Source organism: Stegostoma tigrinum, chromosome 10 (assembly GCF_030684315.1).
Source record: "Stegostoma tigrinum isolate sSteTig4 chromosome 10, sSteTig4.hap1, whole genome shotgun sequence".
Lineage (NCBI taxonomy): Eukaryota > Metazoa > Chordata > Chondrichthyes > Orectolobiformes > Stegostomatidae > Stegostoma > Stegostoma tigrinum.
This window is the reverse complement of record NC_081363.1, coordinates 95,935,642-95,953,573: the sequence shown is the minus strand read 5'-3', so window position 1 is coordinate 95,953,573 and position 17,932 is coordinate 95,935,642. Positions and strand designations below refer to the sequence as shown.

The 17,932-nt window shown below is 45.2% G+C and overlaps 1 protein-coding gene across 1 annotated transcript in view; it reads left to right on the top strand.

Moving 5' to 3' along the window:
- Nucleotides 1-16,683, top strand: part of LOC125450572 (uncharacterized) — a 30,024-nt gene extending 13,341 nt beyond the window's left edge. The window contains exons 3-4 of the mRNA XM_059649477.1: nt 9,695-9,837; nt 15,994-16,683. Of these exons, the coding sequence (XP_059505460.1) occupies nt 9,695-9,837; nt 15,994-16,330 (480 nt within the window). The 3' untranslated portion in view covers nt 16,331-16,683. The remainder of the gene's footprint in view (nt 1-9,694; nt 9,838-15,993) is intronic.
- The last annotated feature ends 1,249 nt before the right edge of the window (nt 16,684-17,932 follow it).

Sequence of the window (17,932 nt, the reverse complement as noted above, 5' to 3'; positions counted from 1 at the left end):
CTCAGTCTAAATGCCTCTTGAACATTGCTATCATCTCTGTTTCGACCACCTCACCTAGTAGTATGTGCCAGGCACTCACATAGAACATAGAACAGTACAGCACAGAACAGGCCCTTCAGCCCACAATGTTGTGCCGACCATTGATCCTCATGTATGCACCCTCAAATTTCTGTGACCATATACATGTCCAGCAGTCTCTTAAATGACCCCAATGACCTTGCTTCCACAACTGCTGCTGGCAACGCATTCCATGCTCTCACAACTCTCTGCGTAAAGAACCTGCCTCTGACATCCCCTCGATACTTTCCACCAACCAGCTTAAAACTATGACCCCTCGTGCTAGCCATTTCTGCCCTGGGAAATAGTCTCTGGCTATCAACTCTATCTATGCCTCTCATTATCTTGTATACCTCAATTAGGTCCCCTCTCCTCCTCCTTTTCTCCAATGAAAAGAGACCGAGCTCAGTCAACCTCTCTTCATAAGATAAGCCCTCCAGTCCAGGCAGCATCCTGGTAAATCTCCTCTGAACCCTCTCCAAAGCATCCACATCTTTCCTATAATAGGGCGCCCAGAACTGGACGCAGTATTCCAAGTGCGGTCTAACCAAAGTTTTATAGAGCTGCAACAAGATCTCACGACTCTTAAACTCAATCCCCCTGTTAATGAAAGCCAAAACACCATATGCTTTCTTAACAACCCTGTCCACTTGGGTGGCCATTTTAAGGGATCTATGTATCTGCACACCAAGATCCCTCTGTTCCTCCACGCTGCCAAGAATCCTATCCTTAATCCTGTACTCAGCTTTCAAATTCGACCTTCCAAAATGCATCACCTCGCATTTGTCCAGGTTGAACTCCATCTGCCACCTCTCAGTCCATCTCTGCATCCTGTCAATGTCCCGCTGCAGCCTACAACAGCCCTCTACACTGTCAGCGACACCTCCGACCTTTGTCGTCTGCAAACTTGCTGACCCATCCTTCAATTCCCTCGTCCAAGTCATTAATAAAAATTACAAACAGTAGAGGCCCAAGGACAGCCCTGTGGAACTCCACTCACCACTGACTTCCAGGCAGAATATTTTCCTTCTACTACCACTCGCTGTCTTCTGTTGGCCTGCCAATTCTGTATCCAAGCAGCTAAGTTCCCCTGTATCCCATTCCTCCTGACCTTCTGAATGAGCCTACCATGGGGGACCTTATCAAATGCCTTACTGAAGTCCATATACACCACATCCACAGCTCGACCCTCATCAACCTTTCTAGTCACATCCTCAAAAAACTCGATAAGGTTTGTAAGGCATGACCTACCCCTCACAAAGCCGTGTTGACTGTATTTGATCAAGCCATGCTCTTCCAGATGGTCATAAATCTTATCCCTCAGAATCCTTTCTAACACCTTGCAGATGACAGACGTGAGACTTACCGGTCTATAATTGCCGGGGATTTCCCTATTTCCTTTCTTGAAGAGAGGAATTACATTTGCCTCTCTCCAGTCCTCAGGTACGACTCCAGTGGAGAGCGAGGATGCAAAGATCTTCGCAAGTGGCGAAGCAATTGCATTTCTCGCTTCCCAAAGCAGCCGAGGACAAATCTGATCCGGGCCTGGCGACTTGTCAATCTTAATGTTTGACAAAATTTTCAGCACATCAGCTTCGTCTATCTCTATCCATTCCAGCATGCACACCTGCTCTTCAAAGGTTTCATTCACTACAAAGTTGGTTTCTTTTGTAAAGACAGAAGCAAAAAACTCATTTAGGGCTTCCCCTACCTCCTCAGGATCCACACACAAGTTCCCTATGCTATCCCTGATCGGCCCTACTCTTTGACCATTCTCTTATTCCTCACGTAAGTGTAAAATGCCTTTGTGTTTTCCCGGATTCCTTCTGCCAAGCCTTTCTCGTGCCCCCTCCTGGCTCTCCTCAGGCCATTTTTGAGCTCCTTTCTTGCCTGCATGTAATCCTCTCTAGCTGAACTTGACCCGAGCTTCCTCCACCTTATGTAGGCTACCTTCTTCCTTTTCACTAGAAGCTCCACCGCTCTCGTCATCCAAGGTTCCTTAATCTTACCCCTTCTTGCCTGTCTCAGAGGGACATATTTACTCATCACTCCCAACAACTGTTCCTTAAACCGTCTCCACATGTCTATAGTTCCCTTATCATGGAACAACTGCTCCCAGTCCATGCTTCATAACTCATGTCTAATCGCATCATAGTTTCCTCTTCCCCAATTAAATATCCGACCATTCTGCCTAATCCTCTCCTTCTCCATAGCTATGTAGAATGTGAGGCAGTTATGGTCACTATCACCAAAATGCTCTCCCACCACAAGATCTGATACCTGCCCCGGCTCGTTTCCGAGCACCAAGTCTAGAATGGCCTCTCCCCTCGTCGGCCTGTCAACGTACTGCGTTAGGAAACCCTCCTGAACACACCTTACAAAAACAGCTCCATTCAAATCTTCTGCTCGAAGGAGGTTCCAAGCAATATTCGGAAAGTTAAAGTCACCCATTACAACAACCCTACTGCGTGCACACTTTTCCAAAATCTGTCGACCTATGCTTTCTTCAATCTCCCTGCTGCTATTGGGGGGCCTGTAGTAAACCCCTAACGAGGTGACTACTCCCTTGCTGTTCCTAATTTCCACCCATACTGACTCAGTAGGCAGATCTTCCTCGACAATGGAAGCTTCTGTAGCTGTGATACCCTCTCTGATGAGTAGTGCTACACCCCCTCCTCTTTTTCCCCCCTCCCTATTCTTTTTAAATGTTCTAAACCCTGGAACATCCAGCAACCATTCCTGCCCATGAGAGACCCATGTCTCTGTTATGGCCACAACATCATAGCACCAGGTACTGATCCATGCTCTAAGTTCATCACTTTTATTCCTGATACTCCTTGCATTAAAGCAAACACACTTTAACCGATCCCTTGGTTCCTTCCCAGGAAAATCCTTCCCACTAGCTGGTCTACCTCTTGCTACTGCCTCACCTGCATCAACGCTCACCTCTGGTATACAGCTCAGGTTTCCACCCCCCTGCCATACTAGTTTAAACCCTCTCGAACTACTCGAGCAAACCTTCCACCCAGGACATTGGTCCCCTTCCAGTTCAGATGCAACCCGTCCTTCTTGTACAGGTCCCACCTTCCCCAGAAGGCATCCCAATTATCAACATATCTGAAGCCCTCCCTCCTACACCAGCTGCGTAGCCACGTGTTCAGCTGCGCCCGCTCCCTGTTCCTCACCTCGCTATCTCGTGGCACCGGTAGTAAACCAGAGAACACTACTCTGTTCGTCCTGCTCTGCAGCTTCCATCCTAACTCCCTGAAATCACTTTTTATATCCTCAAACCTATTTCTGGTTATATCATTTGTGCCAATATGTAACACGATTTCTGGCTGTTCGCCCTCCCCTTTTAGAACTTTATACACCCGATCGGAGACGTCCCGGACCCTGGCACCAGGGAGGCAACATACCTTCCGGGAATCCCGATCCTGCCCACAAAATCTCCTGTCGATTCCCCTAACTATCGAATCCCCTACCACGAGTACTTTTCTATTCTGCCCCCTTCCCTTCTTTGCCACAGTGTCAGGCTCAGTGCCAGAGAACTGACTACTATGGCTTTCCTCTGGTAGGTCATCCCCCCCAGCAGTATCCAAAACGGTATACTTATTGCTGAGGGGAATGCCCACAGGGGATCTCTGCACTGTCTGTCTGTCCCCTTTCCTCCCCCTAACTGTAACCCATCTATCCTCGTCCTGAGCCTTAGGAGTGACCAACTCCCGATAACTCCTCTCAATTACCCCCTCTGCCTCCCGAATGATCCGTAGTTCATCCAGCTCCAGCTCCATTTTCCTAACACGGTTTTCAAGGAGCTGTAGCTGGGTGCACTTCCCGCAGATGTAGCCAGCGGAGACGTGTGCCACATCTCCCAACTGCCACATTCTGCAGGAGGAGCAAGCAACTGCCCTAGCATCCATACCCCACTTATCTGAACACCCACTCAATACTAAAGCAGAAAGCTTACTTCAAGTAATAATAACAAATTAATAACAAACTTATGTTCAATAGAGAAAGTTTAGAATGAACCTTACCTTATTAACTAGGTGAGAGGAGGAGGGCGGGTGGGAGACACTACAGTTGTAGAGTCTCGGGTTTAGCCGCCTTGCTGATATATATGGTCACTGCTTTCCTTCCCGGCTGCCCCTCTGGTCCTCGTCACTTCCTCTGGTGCTCCCGCTCCTTCTCTGAAAGAGGAAAAAACACCGCTGCCCGCTATCGGTAAGTAATTTTAAAAATAAACTGCTTTACCTTAGCTGCAGTCTTCCGGGTCCGTCTTGCCTCCGCTGCTGCTCGCACTCAAAATGAGTTTAAATGTGCTTTAAATTTTCCCCTCTCAATTTAAATTGAATGACGCTTGCATTTGACATTTCCACCTGAGGGATGAGACTCCGATTATTCACTCTATCCGTGCCTCTCCGTTTTGTATACTTCAACGGGTTCCCGCACACCACAACAGCCACTAATGCACGAGCAGAAACCGTCCAAGTCTCTCCACCTGTTCTTACAGCTAACATACTGTCACCCATGTAACGTCCCGGTTAAGCTGTTTTCCCCTCCTCCTTTCAAGCCTTCCCAGCCTTCCCATTCTTCCTCGACTGCATATTGGTAATTCTGTGTGGGCTGCTGGTTCATATGTTGTGAATTATAAATTGTCGATGATCTGTGGGGAGCTTTTATTTACCCTGTGGACTTCAAATGATCAGTTATTTATGCTCTAATTTTAATCACGTGAATTGTAAATATTCAATCATGTGTGGAGAGCAGATTTTTTCTCCTGTGGAGTTTTGAGTCATAATATCACACACAACTGACATGAATGTGTAGATGATCTTTATTGTGATCATTCATGTGTGTGTGGCCTTTGTGAGCTCTGTGAATGTTCAGTTCTGCGTTTGTGTTGGCACCTCTTCCTCAAACAACGAAACCCTCCCTTATTTCTGTGTCTCCGTCCAGTCCCGACAGCATTATTCTTGTCTGTAACTGCCCAGAAGCCCTAACATGCTCCTGTTCTGACATCTCCTCACAATATCAAACCTGTTTAATCACCCCGTGCCCTGTTGGTCTCTGGTTTACCTCATACCCCTTTCTCACTTTCAGTCTCTCAAGCCTGTTTTGGATCACACAACATGCTCTGTAGTTGTAATGGTCACCATGCTCGATAACACTCCGTATCTCTTCAACCACTCCATTATGGGGCTGGCCACAGTCTCATGATATTAACAATGGGCTGATAATTCTTAGACACATAATGTCCTCGGGACCTAGGTTCGAATCCCACCGTGGCAGATCGTGGAGTTCGAATTCAATAAAACAATCAGTAATGTTTTTTTGTTTTTTTTAAAAAAAAAAGCCTCCCCTCATTCATGAATGCCCTTGGCGTAGTGCCATCTGAACAGGCCTAGCCGATTTTATGTCTCCAGACCCACAACAAAATAACTGTCCCTTAACAATTGCCCAATGCAATCAGCAATTGGCACTGAATGCTTGACCATCCAGTGATGCCCAAGTCCCACGAATGAAGAAATTAAAAGGGTATTTTCCCTCCACACCCTCCTGCAAACAGTGCAGCAATTCGTACTGGGTTTGTGACATCATTCAGGTTCTTGCCACTCTCTGCAACACTCTCACCACCTTCAACAGTCCCTGTTCCTGTCATCTCATGGAACCACAACAATGATACGTCTTCCTAGCACATTCCTCCAGCGAGGAGACCCCTTGCAATCTGTTTAACACCTACTACTATACTTTGGTAGTCCGCTGTCATTTTCTGAAGCACATTCTTTCTATCTCTTCAGAATTGTTAGGTATTGTTTTGGTTGCCTTCTAAGCCTTTCTTCATTGAATATTATGCTTTATGCCCTGAGTGAAATACGCAAAGAAATTTTTTGCTGAGAGTGTGCCTGTTTCACTGGAATATCCTTTAATTGAATATTTTACACTGTTTTTTCTAGCGTTTTTCACTGTTCATTTACAGCCATACATTTCAGTCTCTTTACCCTGTTTAACCTGGTCAGCTCCCATCTCAAACTGCTGTATTCGGCCTCATTTCTATTTCTGATTGTTGTTTGTACTTTGTGTGAACACTTCAAAACTTTATAATCCCTTTTGAATTCCACTTTTGTCATAATTTCCCTCAGGATCTCTGGTTGTTACGTTACTCATTCACTCAGCTTCATTACACAATGGTCGATCTGGGATAGTTACGCCATTAGCCTGTTGCACAACGTGTTATCCAAAGGAACACTGACAAAAACAATCTCCGAGCTCCTCTTCGAATGACATTATTTAATTGAATATACTTTGTCAAGTACAAAAAGGAACACCATAATGTAATACTTTGACCAAACCTTCCTGTCACAAACTTGTTCACTCATGTACAGTTTTCGCGAAACTGTTGCTTCCTGTCCCTTTCTGCTTGTCTTCAGCCACAGCACAGTGCTGTTCTAATGCTTCACCTTTTGTGTTTGGGTTTAGAAATATCCTTTCACCTGAATGCTGTCCAGGCATCTTCTCTCTCAGTTTACAGCCCTGTTTGTAAACCTACTGCCGTGATTGGTCAGGACACTAGTCCAAGCACAGTTCCAGTTATTATTTATTCACTCATGAGATGTTGGTGTCTCTGGCATTTATTGCCCAACCCTGGCTGCCCGAGAACTGAACGGCTTGCAATTTCATTTCAGAGGATAATTGTGAGTCAACCAAGTTCCTGCGCGTCTGAAGTCATGTATAGGCCTGACCAGATAATGATGGCATGTTTTCTTAACAGACTTAACAAATTCTTCCCATTAAAGTGGTTAACACTATGGCAGTACCATCCTACGGTTGGAAAATTAGAATCCTTGACGATTAGATCCCTATTATTCTTACAGATATCTAAGATCTCCCAACATATATGCTCCCCAATCAATCACCGACTTTGGGGGGCCTGTAGTACAATTATACTCAGTCTTATTTCTCAGTTCGACTAACATTGCTTCACTGGGCGAATCCCAGGAATATTGTCTATGAACACTGCTGTCACGTTTTCCCCATTCTCTAAAATACCTCTCCCCTCCTATCTTGCATCCAGCTACTATCCTTCCTGTAGTGTCTGTACCCTAGAACATTGATCTGCTCATCTTTCTCTCCCTCGGCTGCGTTTCTGTAATACCTTTGATATCCCAGGCCCATGTCCCCGCCCGTGCCCTGAATTTATCTGCTTTAACTGTCTAGCCCATTGCATTGAAATAAATGCAGTTTAATTCATCAGTTTTGCCTGTGCTACAATTTACTTTTTACCAGGATTTCCTGTCACACATCTTTTCACACGTGAGCAGCTTTAGTGAAATTCTTTCCCTTCCTGATCCTTTGTACTTGTCTTCAGCCACATCACCATGCTGTCCCAAAGCTTTGCCTTTTCCGTTTCAATTTGGAAATCTCCTTTCACCTGTACCCTGTCTTGCATCCTCTCTTTCAATTTCAAGACTTGTCCATAAATCTCCTGATACGATTGGCAAGGACACAGGTCCCAGCATGGTTCACGTTATTATTTATTCACTCGTGGGACGTGTCTGTGGCTGGCCAGCGTTAATTGCCTACCCAAGCTGCCTTTGAACCGAGGGCCTTGCTGGGGAAGATGAAAAAATTGATCAGGTCTTAGGAAATAAAGAGGGCAGGTGACTGAGGCATCAGTAGAAGAACATTTTGGGGCCAGTGACTATAATTCTATTAGATATAAAATAATGATGGACAAAGATAGACTGGATCTAATAGTTAAAGTTCTGAATTGGAGGAAGACTAATTTTGGCAGTCTCAGGCAAGAACTTCCAAAAATTGATGGGGGTGTCGTGGTAGTGGGAGCAGGTGGGGGTACAGATATTCCAAGGTAAAGGGATGCATGGAAATTGTGAAGCATTTAAAAATGAGAGCTCGGACACAGTATGTTCCTGTTAGTGTGAAGGACGAGGCTGGTTGATACAGGAAATGCTGGATGACTATAGAAATTCGGCTTCTGATCAAGAAGTAGAAAGCATATGTGAGGTATAGACAGCATAAGAGTGATTTTCTAGAAGAGTGTAAATGCAGCAGGAGTGCACTTAAGACGGAATACAGGAGGGCAAACAGGGGACATGATTTACATTTGTCAAATAGGGTTGTGGAGAATCCAAAGAGTTTCCACAAATATGTTAAGGGGAAAAGGGAAGAGTAACTGGGTAGAGAATAGGGCCCCATAAAGATAAGCAATGCCATGTATGTGTGGAACTGCAGGAGGTAGGGGAGATGTTAAACGAGTATTTCAGATCAGTGTTTACTGGGGAGAAGGATATGGAAGATAGAGAACACATGGAAATAAAATAAAATCTTGTATAATGGCACTGTTACAGAGGAGGAAGTGCTGCATATCTCCAAATGTATAAAGTTGGGAAAATCCCCAAGACCTATCGAGAGTACTCTAGAATTCTGTGGGAAGCTAAGGAATTGGCTGCTTTGCCCCTTGCTGAGATACATGTATCATTGACAGGCACAGGAAAGGTGTTGGACGACTGAAGGTTGGCAAACTGGTTCCGCTTTTTGAGAAACGTGGTAAGGAAAAGGGGGACTCTCAAACAGTGGACCTGACATCAGTGGTGGGGAAGTTGTTGGAGGGGATTCTCAGGGACAGGATTTACATGTATTTAGCAAGGCAACGGATTGGGGATAGTCAACATGACCTTATGCATGGGAAATCGTTGAGTTTTTTTAAAGAAGTCACAAAGAGCACTGATGAGGGCAGAATGGTGGGCATGATCAATATGGACTTCAGTAAGACATTTGACAAGGCTCCTCGTGGTAGACTGGTTAGCGAGGTGAGATCACACAGAATAAAGGGAGAACTAGCTATGTGGATACAGAGTTGGCTCAAAGGTAGAAGACGGAGGATGGAGTTGAGATGTTATTGGGCTAACATCCCACTGATTTCTATATTTTTATAAATTCATGTCCTTTATCTGCCTACACGCAGGCATGCAGAGACTGCCTTAAGCTTCCTGCCTGAATAGAATTCGAGTTAAACTGTGCAAATTTTTATCTTCCCGCACGGGGTTAAGTGAGGAGCATTTGTAAAGGTGAGGGTTCTGAAGTATGAAACTTCTGCCTCTGACAAAGGGGCCAGGACGCTGATTTGTGTTCAAGCCAGACACTTCAGCGGCTTGAAAATATATTCTGCGACTTCGGCAACTTGAAATTGCCTCCTGTCATTAACAGTCACTTTGCGAACGATCGATACTATATCCTGCTCTCTTTATGTTTTCGATGTAGTAATTGTTTTGTATCACGTCATTGTAACATGTAAAATTGCTTCATGCATTATGTACTTGGCAAAGTATAAAAAGCAGGACTGTCCGCTGCTCGGGGAGAATGGCTTACGAGAGTCTGCACTCTGTGCTGGGTTAAGTACAGTGATTCTCCACAGCTTGTACTTGCTTTGTAATAAAAGATTAATGTTTTTTCTAAACAGGTCAGTTCTCGTCCTTAAATCAAGTCCGTGAGGGTCTCCGAAAACGAACGTAACATTTGGTGCTGCGAGCAGGATTCCAACATGCCCAGCAGCCTGACATGGAGGGCTGAATAAGTGATCATTCGAATGTCGGTGGAGTGAGACGGATGGGCCCGCAAGGTACGATTCACCTTGGTCTCTCTCACTAACCTGCCACCCGAGCGACCCCTCATCCCTGTGTGGCATTGTACTAACGGAATCCCGAGACGACTCGTGGCTGTGAACACTGCTAAATCCCAATGCCCGGAGGTTCGAGTGCCCCGGTTAGTAAAGAAATCTGGGAGGTTAGAGTCCCTAGATCAGGTAAATGGGAAAATAAAATTCAGGAGGTTAGAGTCCCCCGGTGGCTGGGGCAAGAGTCCCTAGGTCGGGGAAAAGGGAGGGGATTAGTATAAGATTGGGAAGGTATAATAAGTGTTCAGACAGAGGTATAGAATAGTTAGTGTCTGTCTGTCTCAACCACCATGCCTTAGACCAGTTGTTAAGAGGGGAAATCCCCCATGCGAAGGTCACGACCTTGAAATGGGTGTCGAGACTAAGGACACTGTTGCAGTATATAGAAACAAGTAAAAAGTGAAAGCACTGGATAAATGGCGTGTAGGAACCCCTTTACATCTGTTATGCCAGGATGACCCCAAAAATGAAGTACTATACAGGCATCTGTTGGCATGCTTAAACAAAAAAAATCGGAAATGAGGATTGGGCGTTGGGGGGATCGTGGGATATAGATCTATGTACTAAAGCAGAAGAGGCACTATGAACACGTCATGCGGGAAGTAAATGGCAAGGGTTAATGTCTTTCTGGAGAAAGAGCTGAGGAGCTGACTGAAAAATCAAAACGGCCAGTTGGGTGGATAATGCACGTCGGAGAGGGATCAGTGCCTGTGATAATGAGGGGAAACCAAAAACTTGGGAGGCTTTAAAACTGCAGTATGAGGAACATGAGATGAATGAAAGATAAAGACGAGACAAAACAGGGACGAGCGACAGGCCGCATTGACAGAAAACAAAAAAAATCGGTGGTACCTCCTGACATATCCGGCGTGCCGATGTTGCTCCAATTTAGTGATACAGATGAACAAGACGAGGAGGACTGAGGAAGGCACCCCTCTTCCCCATCGGAACCAATACCCCTTCCGTAACCCTACCCATCCTTGGCCAACCTCCATCTGCAGGCACCCCAACACTGTTATCAGCCCCAGCAATCGCCCGTGGCCCTATCACCGCCACCACATGCTGACCAAACTAAACCTCCTATAGAATCTCCAGGCCCTTCGGTAGTCAGCCCACGTGAATCCCCTGACAAACCCGCGGCTTGTACAGGCCCTTACTCCTGTCGTACGAGGTCTAAAACTAAACAGACAAACAGGAGACAGAACACAGAACAGACTGTTAGTGAAGAAAAGGAGGGACGGCAGAATTCTTTTAAAAGCCCACAAGACAAGCCCAGAAACACAAGTCCCGTGCGCATTTCATTCAAACCTCTAGCACCTGTTTAGTGTTCCCTCGCGATTCTGTAAGGAGCAAAGAGTATGATAGTCCTGATTCACAGACAAAGGATAATGAATTTGAGGACAGAGTTTGGGACACACGCTCGGATAACCATCCCCGAAAGAAGAAACCCTGTAAGAAAAATCGCCAATTTTGTAATCGCCTGTCCCTCACCCGAACCCAACACAAGGGGGTCAAAATGCAAAGCAAGTCTATGCCCCTTGGAAGCCACAAAAAATGTGTTTAATTATGTCAAGGGCCCCAGATCGAAAGGCTAACCCAAAAGATTTTATAGATTACATCCTGGGGACTATTCAAATGTACGAAATCACTCCCCAAGCTCTCTTTAGCCTGTGCTGCATCTATGCTGCGCTCTCCAGCCCTCGGTGTCAGTCCCAGGAACGTGACCTCCCTCAACCATCTCTGTGCCTTCTTACGGTTTACCTTCAAGCCGCTCTTGCACGGGAGTCATAACAACTCACTAAGTAGGGGGCCATGTTCACAGACAATAGTGAGGAACAAGAGGATGTCGTCCATGTACTATACAAGCCTGAAATCTTCTAAACAGTCTGCCATACACTGGTGGAAAATGCTGGGGCTGTTATGGAAACCCTGTGGCCGACAACTCCCCGTGTACTGTTGTCCTGCAAAACTAAATGGAAATTTGTACTGGTCTTCCTTCCGAAACGGGTCAAAGCCATTCGAGATATCCAGCACGGTGAAATTCCCACCCTCCCTCTTTAAGGCAGGAGAGCGTCTTTTTCCAGCAATGGCATGCGCCACTGTTTTGAAATTCACATCCACTTATCCAAGTAATTGATACCTCTTGAAACTGTCTGCTGCAGTTTCTCCCACAGCTGTGGCTCCGCTGGGAAGTATGGGCCCTGGGGCCACCCATCCAATCCCCCAGTTTACAGTAGGCCCTTCAAACGTGAACTATAACGACCGGTTGCCTACTACTCCACTCGCCTGGACACTGTAGCCCAGGGATTATCCTTGTTCCCACATTCCCCCTGCAATTTATTCCTTATCTCGTCCTGCTCCACTATTAACCCAGCCACATTTTTGAGCGAACCCCAGACGGGTTCTTAGAACTCCCTGCGAAGGAACCAATTTCTAACCTGCCCCCGCCCGGACCTTACTGATGCCCCAATCCCTTCTCCGGGCCTTACCCTGTTTGTTGATGGCAATTCCTCCATTGCCCCCTTGGGTACCCCATGTCTGGATACGCGATTGTCGATGCTGCCTCCACATTAAAATCGGCTGCATTTGAGGCCCCGGTATCTGCTCAGAAGGCAGAATGTTTTGTCCTTACCCGTGCGTGCATTCTATCTGCAGGGAAGTCAGCAACTGTTCATAACGATTCTTGGTTTGCCTCTGGAGTCTCCCACGACTTTGGCCAATTGTGGTCTCAGCATGGATTTCTAATATCCTCAGGTACACCCATCCAGAATTCCCTATTTGTTAAAAGCCTTCTCCAGGGAATGTTACTCCCTAAACAATTGGCTGTTATCAAATGCGCTGCCCATGTCTCCGATGTTGCCATAGTTACTCAGCAAAGTTTGAACTGATCTGGCTGCTAAACAGGCTCCTGCAGAGCAAACTTTTATTGTGCCCTCGACACACAGGCAGGTGGTAAATCGCATGCCTTCAGACAAGACGGGCATGCCAGATATAGTCACAGTTCAACACTTACAGCATAATGCCCCTGCTTCTGAAAACGATATTTGGAAGGCACATGGATGTTCCCATTCTGCATCCTCAGGCCTTTGGGTTACTCTGATCGGCCAAATGTGTGTATACATGATGCTTTGTTACCTATGCTTGTTGACTGTCTGCATTCTGACACCCACCATGGCAAGGAGGGAATGAGTGGTATTATGCTCTGAACCTGGTGGCACACCAGACTGGCTGAGGCAGCCCAGTCTCGTATAGCATCATGTCTCACATGCCAGCAAAACAATGTGGGTCATGGGGTGAGATGCTCACCAGGAAAAACATCCTTACCAGGTGGACAGTTTGAATGCATTCAGCTAGATTTTATAAAATTACCACACGTAAACTGTTATAAATATTGTCTTGTCATTGTAGCTGAATTTAGTAGGTGGATAGACGCTTTTCCAAAGACAAACAGCAAAGCCTCAACAATAGTTAAAACTATTATTGACTGAAATAATTAGTTCGGACAACGAACTCACTTTGTAGGAAAGATTAATCAGGAACTGTGTGTTCTGTTACGCATCCAAAAGCAATTCCATTTTGCCTACCACACCCGGGCGGCTGGGATAGTGGAAAGAGCTAACGGAACACTTAAACCTAAATTAACCAAGTTGACATTAGAAACCAGCCTTAATTGGCTAAAGCTTTTGCCACCAGCCTTGTATCACATGCGATTAACACCCCACTCTACTACTAGGCTCCCGGCAGCAAAAATAATCTATGGCCGACCCAGCAGAACACCCTGGGATGCCAATACCAGCCCACCCACCCAAATTTACCTAAATGTGATGGGAGAAGAAATGCCAAGATATTTCTGGCAACTAACATCATTTCTAAAGATTCTCCGTTCACAGTTGAGGTGCCCCTTTGGACCACCTCCGCAGGTACCAGATCAAGACGTTAAGGACCAGAGTCGCTCTTCGTGGCCACAGATCGGAAATTTTGTACTTGTCCGGGACTGTGGTTGCCCCAAGCTTGGACCAAGGTGGAAAGGACCGTTTCAAGTGCTTCTTCAAACTCTGACAGCCCTAAAAGCTAAAGGGCAGAATCACTGCATCCAATAAAATGACTACAAACTATGGGTTCCACCCAGCTTGCAATTAACCGTTGGACTGAGTATTATTCTGACTGTCCTGCTGGCCATGCGCAATGTTTTATAGAACACACATACAGCTGCATGGGAATCGGACAGTGTGTTACCCACTAGCACGGTCTGTAGAAGCTTTATTTGTGGCAGCACCAGGCTGGAACCCTACTCGGCCATATGGAGTATAGTATTCCAGGAAACCTTGCTGAGGGGAGAGGGGATCTTGCACGAGTGGTGTGCAGGGTAGGTGTGTGGAATTGGTAGCTAATGGCCCCTTGGATTGGAAAGGCACTACACCTAGGCATGGGAAGGAAGGGGCTAACTGTTCAAATCCCATCAGCTATCCATTTTGCTTTTTTGGAACTGGGACGTGTGTGCATTCTGTAGTCACTAATCACCCCATAATGTTTCCTGGCCCCATTGGTGCGTAAAAGGAACTTGCACAACTCAGGGACGACTTTTGAACTGCCCCTGTTTAGAATCTAAGTCAATAACTGTGACCCCGGGCACACAGTGGATTTGTGGGAATCCTAATGGCACCCATATAGAAACGGGCAGCGGGATGTTTCCGTTTGAATCCACAGATTTCCATTCATATAAGGATCAGTCCTACTGGAATAGCTATCAAGGAATATGTGAATCTGTTAACTGCTACCAGGCGAGGAAGGGATTTGTTTGCCTTCTTAATGAGTCCTTTACAACTGCCACTCCAATTTTGCCGGTGCTGTTTGTGTTGGGACCTATTGGCCTCTCACGGCCCCTTGTGGCCCCTTGTCCCCAACAAGCACAAACTCAACGGCGAATTTCCACACACTTCCTGAGTTGGGAGTTTTGTGTTGCATGGCAGGACCCAAGTGCCTTGGGCTTTTCCTTGGGATATGGCTCCCCAGGAGTGGTGGCTGCAAAAAAAAATCGAAACTACCTTATGTGGACTCATCTCCCCTGGGAAACAGCAAAATAATGGCATTGGAGGCAGTCAACCAAGAATTAGCCAAACTTCGGCTGTCTGCTCAGAAAACCCGGTATGCAGTGGAGTATCAACTGGCTCAGCAAGGAGGAGTATGTGTGATTATGGAGGACAAGTGCATTACCCATGTTACCAACGAATCCTATAATATTACCCAGGCTATTCAAGTCATACAGGGGCAGATGGAACTGTACAGAGAGGGGCCCTGTACAGAGAGGGGCCCTATCCAGAGCAGGCCTGGTTAGCTTGGATTATGGGTGATTCTTGGGGCTCATACCTGCTACATGGGTTCGTTATTCTAATAGTTAACATAGCTGTTTGCTGTATATTGATGGTATGCCTGAACTCTTGCTGCAGGCTTGTGATTGCCAGACCAGCAGGTCCCTTCTCAGCCCCGATATAGGTTGTCATGAAATGATAAAAGGAGGGAATGAGATGTTATTGGGATAACATCCCATTGATTTCTATGTTCTCTGTAAATTTAATGTTCTTTGTCTGCTCAGACAGAGGTCTGCAGACACTGCCTTAAAACTTCCTGCCTGAATAGAATTAGGTCTAAAACTTTGTAAATCTTTCTCTTCCAACACATGGGTAGAAAAACACTGCCTTAAGCTTCCTGCCTGAATAGAATTTGGTCTAACCTTTCAGTCTTTATCTTCCCGCACAGGGCTATGTAGAAACTGTCTCAAATAAGATTAGGTGGGCAGCGTTTGTAAAGCTGTGAGACTTCTGAAATCCTGTAAAGAATGTAACTTTTGCTTCTGCTACAGGGACCAGGGCACTGACTTTTGTTCAAGTCAGACACTTCGGTGTCTTCAAATTACATTCTGTCACTTTGGCAACTTGAAATCGCCCCCTGCCGTTAGCAGCCACATCTCAAATGATAAATACTGCATCTTGCTGTCTTTATGTATTCGATGTATTCATTGATTGTGTATCATGTCATTGTCCAATGTAGTGATTGGTTCATGTAACATGCCATTGTGAGATGTAAAATTGCTTTATGTATTATGCACTCGATAAGGTATAAAAAGCGGGGACTGTCCGCTACTTGGGGGGGAATTGCTTACAAGAGTCTGCACTCTGTGCTGGGTTGAGTACAAGGATCTTGTCCTTGCTTTGGAATAAAGGATTTCTGCTTTTTTTTCTGCACAGGTCAGTGTCTTGTCATCGCATCAAGTCCGTGAGGGCCTCCGAAAATGAACCTAACACCCTCGTATCACAAAAAGGATCAAACCAAGGCTCGCTCACTCAACAGCGGGACGCGGTAACATCCGCCATGTTTGTAGGAGGTAACGCGCAGCAGGGTGCATGTGCGGTCACCCTGTGCCAGGGGAGAGAATGTTGTGAATGTTTCTCCTGGACTGACAGGGATGGAGTATACAAGCTCCTTGAACCGCGAGTGAGTAGGGAACCATTTACACACAGCAAACTCCAAATCAAAAATATATTTGCTTCATCTGAAGTTTTGTTCCAGACTGACTTTTTGTAATTTTTTTAACAGCATGTTAGAAGAGGATTTGCAGATCAGAAACGCAAATTAAATGATACACCAAGATCTAAGTGATACACTTTATTCTTTATTCATTCAGTACTGGGTATTGTTGGCCTCTCAATGTAAATGTTGAGTAAGATAAATGTAACATAAAATTCCTTCATTACATCTCCCAATAATTATTGCCCAATATCTTAAATCTGTGTGTCTCGTAGTTTTACTATCAGTAAGAGGAACAGCTGCTGTATATCTGCTTTATTCAAACCGATCATAAACCTGACCACTTTAACAAATCTCATCTCAACCTCCTTTGCTCTGTGCAGAAATAAACTTTGGTTTCACCAACCTGACCTTAGACTAATATTCCTCAGTTCTTGAGCCATTCTGATTTATCACCTTTCAAATTTCTCCTAAGGCCCTCACATCCTGCTTGGAGATCACCTGTTTGTGCAGACCCAAATGCTCTGTGTTCAAGTGGGTGATGTTATCATACACAGGCTATTACTCAGCAACATCACTCTGAATCCTGGGTGTTGCCTGAACTGTGAGTTTGCTCTGATCCCGGTGCTACTTATATCTTTTGAGCTGCAGATTCTGGCAATTGACTTTAAAATTCTGTTTTTTTTTTTCTGAAATCCTCCCGCATTCTTCTAAACGCCAGTGAATTTCATCCTATGTTCTATTCGGTCCTCATATGTCAGTCCTGCCACCCCTGGAATCAGTCTGGTAAACCCTAATTGGAGTGCCTCCATATCCAGAAAAGCCTTAGTCAAATGTGTGCGGTTTTGCCACACACAATGTTCAAGGTGTGGTCTCAAAACGACCTTGTATAATTTCAGCAAGACATCCCTGTTCCTGTTCTCATTTTGTCTCGTTATGAAGGCCAACCTACCATTTTTGGTCTTCATTTCCTGCCTCTACCTGCATTCTTGCTTTCAGTGACTTGTGTACAAGGACAAACAGGTCTCATTTCTCGTTTCTCATTTCCCTTTTGTAAATTCATGCTGTCCGATTCTGTCCAAACAGTCACTGTTTTCCAGTGTTAGGCTAACCGGTTAATAAGTTCATGCTTTTTTTCCTCTACCTCCTTTTTTAATAGAGTGAAGTTACATTAGCTCCCTTCAAGTCATGGGAACTATTCCAGAGTCTACAGCATTATGAAACATAACCATTAATTTCCTCAAATTAGATTCAAGATCCTCGTTTCAAAATGTATCCATTATCTCTCCGGTCACTTTAAGTAATCTGGGCTGCAGAATATCAGGTGCTGGGATTTGTTGACTTTTAATCCAATCAATTTTCCCAGCATCATTTCCCTATTAATACTGATTTCCTTTACTTGCTGTCATTTTCCCAATCTTTTTGGATTTTTTATCGCATTACTTGTGATGACAGAACCAAATATGTAGTTAATTGGTCTTTCCATTTCTTTATTCCATGTTATAACTTCCCCTGTTCCTGATTGTAAGGGACTTGTTTTCATTTCTGTTTCTCTTTATATCCCTTTAGGAGCTTTTCCAATTAGTTTGTGTTTCCTGCAAGCTTACACTTTGATTTTATTTTAATTTTTCCCTTCTTAAACAATCCTTTAACCGTCTT